Raw genomic sequence first — 11,128 nt, 5'->3', positions numbered from 1 at the left:
CCCCAACAAATCATCTGCAGCTACTTCCTAGAAAAAAAAAAATTCCAGGCCATCCATATATGTTTAAATGCCATTTGTATTCACTGCTTTTTGAACCGTGAACAATGCAACCTCTTAGTTTTTAAGTACATTTTGAAATCTCAATTTCTGATGCTCCTTCCCACTCCAATACATCCACATCCCATTACTAAACAGAATCGAGCCGAGAGGTGAGAAAAATATTGTTTGCCATTTTCCTCCTTTCCCTGGGAATAAGCTAAGACCTCATATTAAAGGCTTTTTTTCTTCCTAAGTCAGAAGGGCAACAAAAGACTCAAAAATTTTTTTCAAATAAAAAATGTATGAAAGTAAGTCAATAGGCGTTAAAATGTCAACCCCCATACAGACGTAAGATGACTTCACTTGAACAGGTAAGTGTTGGGATGGAAGAGCAAATGCTGAGAGGCATTCACTTAAAAAAACAAGCCAATACGTCTAGGCCATGTTAGCATGGGCTGGAGTGTTCCGACAAAGGCAGAGCGAATCAGCTCTTCCTTTCCTAAGCGTGTAAGGCTAGTGTACAGTGGCTGTCAGCGACACACACGGACTCTAAACCAACCATTCTAGTAATCAATCATGTTTATTTAAAGTATTCTTAACATCGGAAACTTTGAGTGGGAATTAAAAAAAGAATCAGTAAACAACCAGCTCGCTTTTCCTACTCCAGCCACAAGGCCGGCTGCACCACAGATCTCAGCGGGAGGTTGTAAGGAAACTATTCTAAAGGCTTCACTGTCCCGAGAACTACAGAAAACTGCCGAGCAAAAGAAAATACAGTGTGGCTCCGTCATTCATACCAGATAACCCCAAATAAATACCTTAAGAAAAAAATGAAAATCTATTAAAATACGTAAATGCAGAAATCTCAACTTTCCTTCAATTGGGCCAGAAACCACCACAGACGTTCTGACCACAGTTCCAGGGACAAGGAGTGGAATGTTTAAGCTTAGGCCAACCAGCGAAGTCCTGTGAACTTTCCAATAGAATCATTTACTCAGGCATACTGCAAATAAGCACTGTGGCAACACGGGAAGCAAAAGTCAGTTTGCAAGTGAAATTTCTAGAAGCTCATGAAAACAATAGCATCCCAAACTGCAGACGGGAAGGAAAACAGTTAAGAGTACTCTGGTCATCTTCAGTCATTTGGTCGGTCACAGCCTTTGTTTAACACTCCGCTTCCCACATCCACGTTAGTCCACAGGAGGAGCGGGCGGGTCCTGTCCCTGGCATTAACAAAGAATGGGTTCAGTGACTTTTAACACATCTAATAGGTAAAAAAGGAGCAGCACCCTGCCCCCAACCCCTTCACACTACATTGACACCTGCCGTCTTCCTGTTTCTAGACAGGGACCCTAAGGTAAGTGCTGTGGTGAGCCCCATTCCTGCCTGTGGTATGGGAGGAAGGGACACAGCAGCAGCAGGGGTGTGACTGTCCCGGTTACCGGCTGGGGGGTGGGGTGTCCATCCTCTCACTAATGTGACTGCTGAGTGCAGTCCACTCGCAGCTAGAGCCTTCTATTTCTCACCGTGGAGTGTGCTGGGGTGACAGTTACGTACACGCACATTCCGCTTCACTGTTAAACCTTCTCGGTTTTGGTGTGTGAACCAGTAAGCCCACTTATTTAGTCGCCTTCCTGCCAGTTTTGTTGCTTGCAATAGAAAGCATCTGAGTTAAAAGAGGATTAAAGCTATGCCAAGCTATTCGGGCTGAGGCAGGAGGATCCTGAGTCTGAGGCCAGCTTGAGCTACAAAATGAGTTCAAGGCTATCTGGGCCATACAGTAAGACTTTATCTCAAAAATAAGAGAGAGGGGGGAAGGGCTTCAGGACTGTTGGGAAGGCTCCATTTACTTACCTTGGCATGCTCTGTAAGAGTGAGCAGCTTGTTTTTTTCTGTTCCTTGTTTAGGATACAGAGACTATTGTTCCTAGGACCAATAAGGTCCAGGGGGTGTATCACTTATAATGACTTCTAAGTCAGGTTCAGTTGGATTTCCTTATCTCTAAACATTCGAGAAACTGCTCCCTGACACAAAAATAATAAAGGTGTACATACAATGTAAGACAAAAGGCTAAGAAAGAAATAGTTTACATATGCAAGCTTTTTATGTGCATTCCCCTTTCCAGATAGGGTCCTACTGTGTAGACTAGGCTGACCTTGAACTCAGAGATCCCACTCTCACTGCCTCTCAGGGGTTGGGATCACAGGGTATACCATCACAGCCTGCAAATGAGAACCTGCGTGGGCCAATGAAGCCGTTCTCCGCTAACTCGACACGGCACGTGTCTGTTTTCTACTAAAGGCTCCATGGTGCAGCCCAATCTCACTGCACACTTGCTTTCCTCGGATAAAGTCTAACGTTGATAACATAAGGCTGCAAAAAAGAAGCCATTAGGAACTGCACTTTGTGAAGGCTGAATAATAAAATTAATAGAGTGATTTGGTGTTCCAACATGTGCCTTCATCATGAAGAAAAGTTCTCTTGTTTGATTTTTGCTTTCTTGAGAAGAGATCTCCTATAGGCCAACCTAGGCTCTAACTTGCTATGTAGCAAAGGATGACCTTGAACTTCTGATCTTCCTACCTCCTCCACCTCCCCAGTGCTGGGACTACAGGAGTGTGCCACTAACTACATCTTGGTTATGAGGTGCTGAGGAGCCAATGCAGGGCTTTGTGCATGCTAGGCAAGCAGTCTACCAACTGAGCCATATCCCTAGCCTGAATAGTTTTTTCTAGATGCCATGTCATTTTATAGATACCCAGCACCTCTCCAAAATAGATCTCGCTTTGTAGAACAAGGTGGCCTAGAACTCACTAGGTAGGCTAGGCTAGCCTTGAATTTGTGGTAATCCTCCTGACCCACTCTCCCAAGTGCAGGGGTTACAGATCTGAGCCACACCTAACTCTTATTTTTTTTTTTAAGCATTTATTTCTACAAAAGACAACTGGGGCTGGGTGGTGGTGGTGGCGCATGCCTGTAATCCCAGCACTCGGGAGGCAGAGGCAGGTGGATCTCTGTGAGTTCGAGGGCAGCCTGGTCTACAGAGTGAGTTCCAGTACAGGCTCCAAAGATACAGAGAAACCCTGTCTCGAAAAAAAAAACAAACAAAAGCAAAACAATAACAACAACAAAAAAGACAACTGGGCACTGACAATTTTATTATGACTACACTGAAAGAATTCAGTCCAACTCTGAGATAAAACTTTACACCTGTCAGAATGGCTATGATCAAAACCACTAATTAATGACAGTCTAGGTTGGAGAGGATGTGGAGTAAGGGAAACAACCCTCCACTGTTGGTGGGAATGCAACCTTGTACAACCACTGTGGAAGTCAGTATGGCGGTTTCTCAGAAAATTGGGAATCGCTCTACCTCAAGACCCAGCTGTACCACTCTTGGGCATATACCCAAGGAATGCTCAATCATACCACAAAGATACATGCTCAACTATGTTCATAGCAGCACTATTTGTAATAGCCAGAACCTGGAAACCTAGAAGCCCCTCAACTGAAGAATGGATTAAGAAAATGTGGTACATATACACAACGGAGTACTACTCAGCAGAGAAAAACAATGACAGCATGAAATTTTCAGGCTAATGGATGGAACTAGAAAAAAATCATCCTGAGTGAGGTAACCCAGACTCAGAAGGACAAACATGGTATGTACTCACTCATAAGTGGATTCTAGATGTAAAGCAAAGAACAATCAGACTGCAACTCCCAGAACCAGGGAGGCTGTATAGCAGGGGGGACCCTAGGATGACTGTGGCTTATAATAAATTTTGGTTTTACTCAATTACTGGGCAAGCCTCAATGAAACATTTCACTATTAGGATAAGAATTTATACTGTATCAAGCTGATAATAGAATAATAAATAAATAATTAAAAATGAAAAAAAAAATTAACAACCACCCCCGCACTACCCAGAAAGGATTAGTAACTCTTACACTGTGAGGGCTGGAGGGCTTTCCGGGGAGGCTGGAGCCCCTCAGATTAGGAGGTCTCAGTAAGAACAGGAGCACTGCAATCACCATCCAGGCCATCAGGATCACAGTGAGGCTGACGCCGTTGTCACTGGAGGGGCCAGGCACTAAAGACAAACAAGATGAGCATCTGTAGCAAAACTGCCCCGATGGCAATATCGTGAGACAAGGTAAAACAGATTCTAATGTTTAAAAAACGCACTAAGAAAACCACTAATAGTGTAGAGTACAGCTGTAAACTAGTGTGTTTCAATTTCCCTTTCCTTCAAGTGAGAAAATCCACAAGGTATAACTCATGTTAGTCACAAACCTAATTATAGTAAAGACTTTGACTAGTCTAATAGCCCTTTAACAATTTTATTTATCTTTTATTGTGTGTATGTATGTCTCTGTGTGGAGATGAGCATGTGTATACAGGTGCCCATGGAGGTCAAAGGGGTTGGGTCCCCAGAGCTGGAGTAATCGGCAGATTGTGAGCCATCTGACATGGGTGCTGGGAACAGAACTCTGGTCCTTTGCAAGAGTAAGCAGTGTATGCCCTTAACCACCAGGGCACCTGCCCAGCCCAATGTATTAAGTTCATAATTTGTGTTAACAGACACTTAGCACTGTGATGTTCCATGGGCTACACACATTCAACAGTTGTGCATTGATTGCAGAAGGTTCATGGACTCAGGAAACCACAAATCCATAGATTTGCTGAGATCTAAAGAACCAGATTAAGAATACCCAATAAGAGCCGGGCAGTGGTGGTGGCTCACGCCTGTAATCCCAGCACTCGGCAGGCAGAGGCAGGCGGATCTCTGTGAGTTCAAGGCCAGCCTGGTCTACAGAGCTAGTCCAGGAAAGGTGCAAAGCTACAGAGAAATCTTGTCTCGAAAAACCAAAAACAAACAAACAAAAAGAATACCCAATAAAGGGGCTGGAGAGATGGCTCATTGGTTAAGAGCACTGACTGCTCTTCTAGAGGACCCGGGTTCAATTTCCAGCACCCACACGGCAGTTCACAGCTGTCTGTAACTCTAGTTCTAGGGGACCCAACACTGATGGCAAAACACCAATGCACATAAAATAAATAAATAAAACTTTTTAAAATTAAAAACAAAAGAATACCTAATGAAGTCAGGTGGTGGTGGCGGCACACGGCAGCACTTGGGACGTATCTCTGAGTTCGAGGTCAGCCTGGTCTACAGAGTGAGTTCCAGGACAGCCAGGGAATACAGAAAAGCCCCATTTCAAAAAAAGGAACGCCTAGTGGAGAGGGCTGAGATATGGCTCCTGGGCTATGAGCACTTGTTCCTCTTGCAGTTTTCGGCGCCCACAGCGGTGGCTCACAACCATCTCTAACTCTAGTTCCAGGAGATCCAACAACCTCTTCTGACCCCCAGAGACATACATGCAGTCAAGGCATGAAATAAGTAAATCAAAAAATGTAAAGAATAGGCAACGGCAGGTATGGTGGCACACGCCTTTAGTCCCAGCACTCAGAATGCAGAGACAGGCAGGTTTCTGAGTCGGAGGCCAGCCTTGTCTACATAGAGAGTTCCAGGTCAGCCAAGACTATCGTGAGTATCAAAAACAAAGACAAAAACAAAAACATTTTTAAAAGATGCTCAATTTTCATAAATTAAAATGACAGAAGATCTGATTTAAAGATTAAAACAGCAAATTGCAAAAATGGCCCATCAATATGACAGCTAGTGTTGGTTTTTCTGCATCAGGAAAATAAAAGCTATCCAGACAGGATGCAGAAACAAAGCTGATGTACTGTAGCAGGTTCCGCAGGCCCAGGGCTCACTCCCATGCCAGTGCTGAGGCCAGAGTGCTAGCAACCCAAACAGACAGAGTCTTTTAAGTACTTTGCTGGTACAAGAGGAGACAGATGGGAATGTAGCTCCTGTTTGAACCCTAGTCACTTTCTGAGCAACAGCTAACTCAGTGGGGGCTGGGGGAGTCACCAACCTGCATGCCTTATCAGCACTGTTTCTCTCTTCCTGAGTTTTGGATGCTGGGTATCGAACCCAGGACCTTGCCCATGCTAGACAGACAGTATACCACACCCAACCCCCTAGATCATTCTTCTCTTGTTCCCTTCTGTTATTCTAAATTTGTGGAGTTTTAAAATTTTATTATGTTAGCCAGGGTGGAGGTGGGGTTGGTGGCGCACGCCTTTAATCCCAGCACTTGGGAAGCAGAGGCAGGTGGATCTCAGTGAGTTCAAGGCCAGCCTGGTCTATAGAATGAATTCCAGGGATACACAGAGAAACCTTGTCTCAAAAAACAAAAGTTAAGTTTCTACTTTGATTTGTGTAGGGGGCAGGCATATGAAGGTCAGTGGGTAACTTTCAGCATCTGGTTCTTTCTTTCCACCATGTGAGTCCCGGGGATTGAACTCAGGACATAAGTCTTGGTGGTAAGTGCCTTTATCAGCAGAGACATCTTACTTGAACTTTGTTGGGTCCTATTCTTCTTACAGAGGGTCTATCCATCATTCACTATCATCAGGTCTCCTGGGTACAGTCCTGATTTTCCTTTTCCTGACTCCCACGACTAGAGCGTCATCCTAAAAACACTCGTGACACAAGCCTCTCTGCTGACCAGCCCAGGAAGCAGCCACTGCTGATCCGTCGACTCTGAGCACACTGGCCTGACCTTTGCTGGTGTGATTTGGATCCACTTATGTAATCTCCACTTCTTCCAACATCAGCTTTTCTAGTTACTCCAGATTCTTGAGCCAATGATCCCCTTGCCTGGCTGTACATCAATAAGGCCTGTGACCTACATCACAGACCATCTGACTCAAGAGCAGCAGACGGGTGTGGTCTGATATTTTTTAAATCTCCCCAAATGAATCTGATGTAATAATAATTCAACCCTTCTCTGGCTGGGAACCATGCAAACTCAGTCCCCCCACAGCACCCCATACCCTCACCCTGTCCGCTCGTACTCACAACCATCCTCCCTCCCATTTACTCTCCACCCCCTCTCCCTATAACAATTCCACCATTCCCTCTGCTGCTGTCCTGCTACCCCTGCTGGCCTTCTCCAAAGTATCACTGCTTTTCTCAACTGAAGGAATAGCTTCCCAGCTTTCCTAATTTGGTGGGTCAAACTGTTGCTGCCTTCCGGGGCTGGGGATCAAACCCAGGGCCTTAGACGTGCTGAGCAAGTGCTCAGCTCCAGTCGTTGCCCAGGTCGTTAACTTTAATATTAAACCATCTCGTGGCTATGTGGCTGCTATCTTTCAGCTATTTGACCCTGGTGCCTTTTTTATTTGTGGAAGGTAAACGTCGCCACCCTCTCACAGGGTAGCAGTGAGCACTGAAATGGGCAGGCCACAGAAAATAGCAATAGGGTCAATCGGAATTCAGCAAAATGTAGCTTCTGGGAGACAAAATCCTGGAGCAGGATGAGCCAATGAAGCACCAAACCCAAATGTCAGCAGGACCAAGAAACAGTGACTAACTGGATTGAGGGTGGGGGGCAGAGAGTGGGGGCGGGTGAGGGTGGGGGAGGAAGAACAAGGGCTGGGCAGGAGTGGGCAGCAAATCCCTCTACTTGAAAGTCTAAATAGATGCAGTTTTCCTGACCTTTAAGGCTTGACAGATCACCCCCACACACACACACACTTTTTTTTCTTTTTGGTGAGTGCTGGTGATCAAACCCCATGGCTTCCAGTAAATTAGGCAAGCCCTCCACCAACTGAACTGTATCCCCAGACCAATATTTATTTGTGGGGAAGTTCAAGGGACATATGCCTTGGGACCCTCTGGAGCAGTAAGAAGGGAATTTGTGGGAGTTAGCTATCAGCTTCCAAGCTCATTTCCTCTAACGTCAAGACTGCAGGTGCCCTTGTGGACTGCTGGAGGGGAGTCTGCTGGAGGAGTGCCCTTGTGTCTCTCTGGCAGTCCTGGAACTCACTCTGTAGACAAGGCTCACCTCAAACTCTAAGTGCTGGGATTAAAGGCATGTGCCATCACCACCCTGAATTTTTTGTCTTTTTTTTTAAGAGCTGAGGACTGAACCCAGGGCTTTGTGCTTGCTAGGCAAGCACTCTACCACTGAGCTAAATCCCCAACCCCAGAATTTTTTGTCTTTTTAAATGTAAGAATATAATGCTGGACATATGGTGATACATGCCTTTAATCCCAGCACTTGGGAGATAGAGGCCAGCTTGGTCTACAGCACAAGCAAGTTCTAGGACAACCAGGGCTACAGAGAAACTCTGCCTCAAAAAGAAAACAAAATTAAGAAGAAGATAGAACTGCCTGTGGAGGTCATGGAGAGGTATGTGACAAGTAATGCTTTAAAATGTTTTAAAGTTGTGTGTGTGTGTGTGTGTGTGTGTGTGTGAAGAGAGCATGAGACGTCCTGGAGTTAGACTGAGGTGCTGTGGGCTGCCTGCCACAGGAACCGGAAACTGGACTGGGTCCTCTGCAAGGGCAGCCAGCACTCCTAACTGCCCAGCCGTCTCTTCAGTCCTACACCAAGGCTTTTAACAGAGGGAAGACCATGTAGCCTGACTGTTTACTTATTTTGTGTATGCATGTGTGTAGGCACATGTGCCACAGCACAGGTGTTAAAGTCTGAGGACAACTTGAGGAAATTAATTCTCTTCTTTCACAGTGTGTGGCGAGTATGTGTGTGGGGGGGAATGGATGGGGACGACGGACGAACCACTACACGACACTGAGTCCCAGGGAATTGAACTCAGATCATCAAGCCTGGAGGTAGGCAGCTTTAACGGCTGAGCCATCTTACTGGTCCTTGTCTTGTTTGGTTTGAGATCTCATGTACGCATGGCTAGTTTGAACTCCTGAATCTCTTGTCTCTGTCTCCAAAATGCTAGGACTGCAGGCCGGAGCCACTACTCCTGGTCTGCTGAACCCTGAAAACTAATTATGGTGGCGTGGCATTCTAGGCAGGAAATCTGGCATGTGAGACACAGTAAGCCTCTATAGACCAGAGGTAAACCAGCAGGTGAATGGCCATAAGTAAAGCAGAAACAACAGGTGGGGAAGGAAGGGGCAATGCTGAATCATCAGATATACAGACTCAAGAGGACTTGAGGAGGTTAGACACAGCAGCTGAGGCAGAAGGATCCTAAGGTTCAAGGCCAGCCTGGGCTAGGTAATGAGTCTGAAGCCAGCCTCTGCCCACAGTAGACCCAGTATGGGCTAAGGTGTGGTTCAGGGGTGGAGTGCTTGCCTAGCATGCATAAGGACTTGGGTTTGATCCAAAACACCATAAGAAAGAAACAGTCTTTTAAAAAGATTCTATGCCAGGTGGCAGTGCCCACCTTTTAATTCCAGCACTTAGGAGGCAGAGGCAGGTGGGGATCTCTGTGAGTTCCAGGACAGCCAGGGCTGTTACACAGAGAAACCCTGTCTGGAAAAACCAAAAACAAACAAACAAACAAACAAACAAAAAAGACAAAGCCCTAACAATGTTTTTCATGTCCAGACAAGCCTCTGAACTGTCTTTAAAGGCAGCTTTCTGAAAAGTCTAGAAATGTCCTGCAGATGGCTGTCTTCTGTAATGAGAAAACTATGCCAAAAGGTAACTACAAAATGCAGGGGCTGGAGGACCAAGGTGCCAACAGAAACAGGGAGAGAGGGAGGAGGTTCCTATCTTCATGCTGGGAATCTAGAAGACAGAAGGGATCTGCCCCCAAGTCTCTTTGCCCTCAAGAACTCAGAATGGAGGTTGACATAAGATGCCTAAGCAGGGTCGGGTGGCTGTGGTGCACTCCTTTAATCCCCGCCCCCCAAAAATGCCTAAGTAAAACAGTCACTAGATACAGTTAATAGACAAAGGACAAAACATAAAAGGATTTTAAAAACAATAGGGTGGCGGTGGCTGGAGAGATGGCTCAGAGGTTAAGAGCACTGACTGTTCTTCCAGAGGTCATGAGTTCAATTCCCGGCACCCACATGGTGGCTTACAACCATCTGTAATGAGATCTGGTGCCTTTTCCAGAGTGCAGGCATACATACAGGCACAGGCAGAACACTGTAATCTTTATAAAATAATATATATGAACAAATCTTTTTTTAAAAAAAGTTTTAGGTGAAAAGAAGCCAAAAGCAAACTCCTATTTGGACAGGCCACTCTGTTTTTCAGAGAAATGGGGAGATAGTTGAGAACATCTTATAATAAGGCTGGGTGGGGATGGCAACCCAAGCCTTTGATCCCAACACTTGGGAGGCCAAGGCAGACAGATCTCTGAATTCTAAGCCAGCCTGTTCTACATATCGAGTTCCAGAACAGTCAAGGCTACACGGTAAGACCCTGTCTTAAACAAACACAAAAATAATAACCTACATGGGATGGAAGAGGGAGGCGGCGGAATGGGGTGGTACTGAGTACAGTTCTGGTTACCTCCTGAAGGTATGACAATGGTTAGACCCCTGGGAGCTAAGAAGAGTCGAGGGTAACTTTCAGGACAGAGCTAGAGGAAAAGCAGCTGTGGCAGGCACCACTGGGAGCTTCATTCTGAAGAAGGTTTGAGAAGCCGGTGCAACATCACAGTGGACATGTCCCGAAGACAGTCACCAGCACACATATGAGTCAGAAGACTGGAGAACATCATCAAGGGTGTAGCAAGGGAACAGCTCCAGGGAATGAGCTAAGGAGGCCAGAGCGGATAAGGCACACAGGAATTGGAAAGTCAGAACTGTAAGACTGAACAGTGACAGGTTCAGAGTGGAAAGGAGCAGCTCCATGTGGAAACAGGAGAAGACAGGAAATTATGTCAAGGGTGTGCTGGATAGATAGCTCCACCAATTATGTGTTTGCCATGCAAACATGGGGCCCTGAGTTCAATCTTCAGAACCAATGTGGAAAGGGTGGGCATGGTGGCACACTTGTAACCCTAGTGCTAGAAAAAGGAGAGAGAGGAATCCTTCCCTGGGGCTCACTGACCAGCCAGGCAGTCTAACCTAGTGGGTGAGCCCTAGATCCCACTGTATCAAAAAAAAAAAAAAAAAAAAAAACAAGGTGGAAGGCTCATGAAGAATGACATCTGGCCTCCACAGACATGTGCACACACATGGGATGTACACCAGCACACAGGTACTCCTGCACACATGAATACACACCA

The 11,128-nt window shown here is 45.8% G+C and overlaps 1 protein-coding gene across 1 annotated transcript in view; it reads right to left on the bottom strand.

Moving 5' to 3' along the window:
* Nucleotides 1–330: 330 nt before the first annotated feature.
* Smim14 (small integral membrane protein 14) overlaps nt 331–11,128 on the bottom strand; it is a 47,879-nt gene continuing 37,081 nt past the window's right edge. Inside the window, exons 4-5 of the mRNA XM_036201275.1 lie at nt 3,991–4,133; nt 331–1,262 (exon numbers count right to left, since the gene is read on the bottom strand). Of these exons, the coding sequence (XP_036057168.1) occupies nt 1,230–1,262; nt 3,991–4,133 (176 nt within the window). The 3' untranslated portion in view covers nt 331–1,229. The remainder of the gene's footprint in view (nt 1,263–3,990; nt 4,134–11,128) is intronic.

This window comes from Onychomys torridus, chromosome 10 (genome assembly GCF_903995425.1).
Source record: "Onychomys torridus chromosome 10, mOncTor1.1, whole genome shotgun sequence".
Classification (NCBI taxonomy): Eukaryota; Metazoa; Chordata; class Mammalia; order Rodentia; family Cricetidae; genus Onychomys; species Onychomys torridus.
Note: the sequence above shows the minus strand (reverse complement) of the source record. Positions and strands in the feature narration are given on the sequence as shown.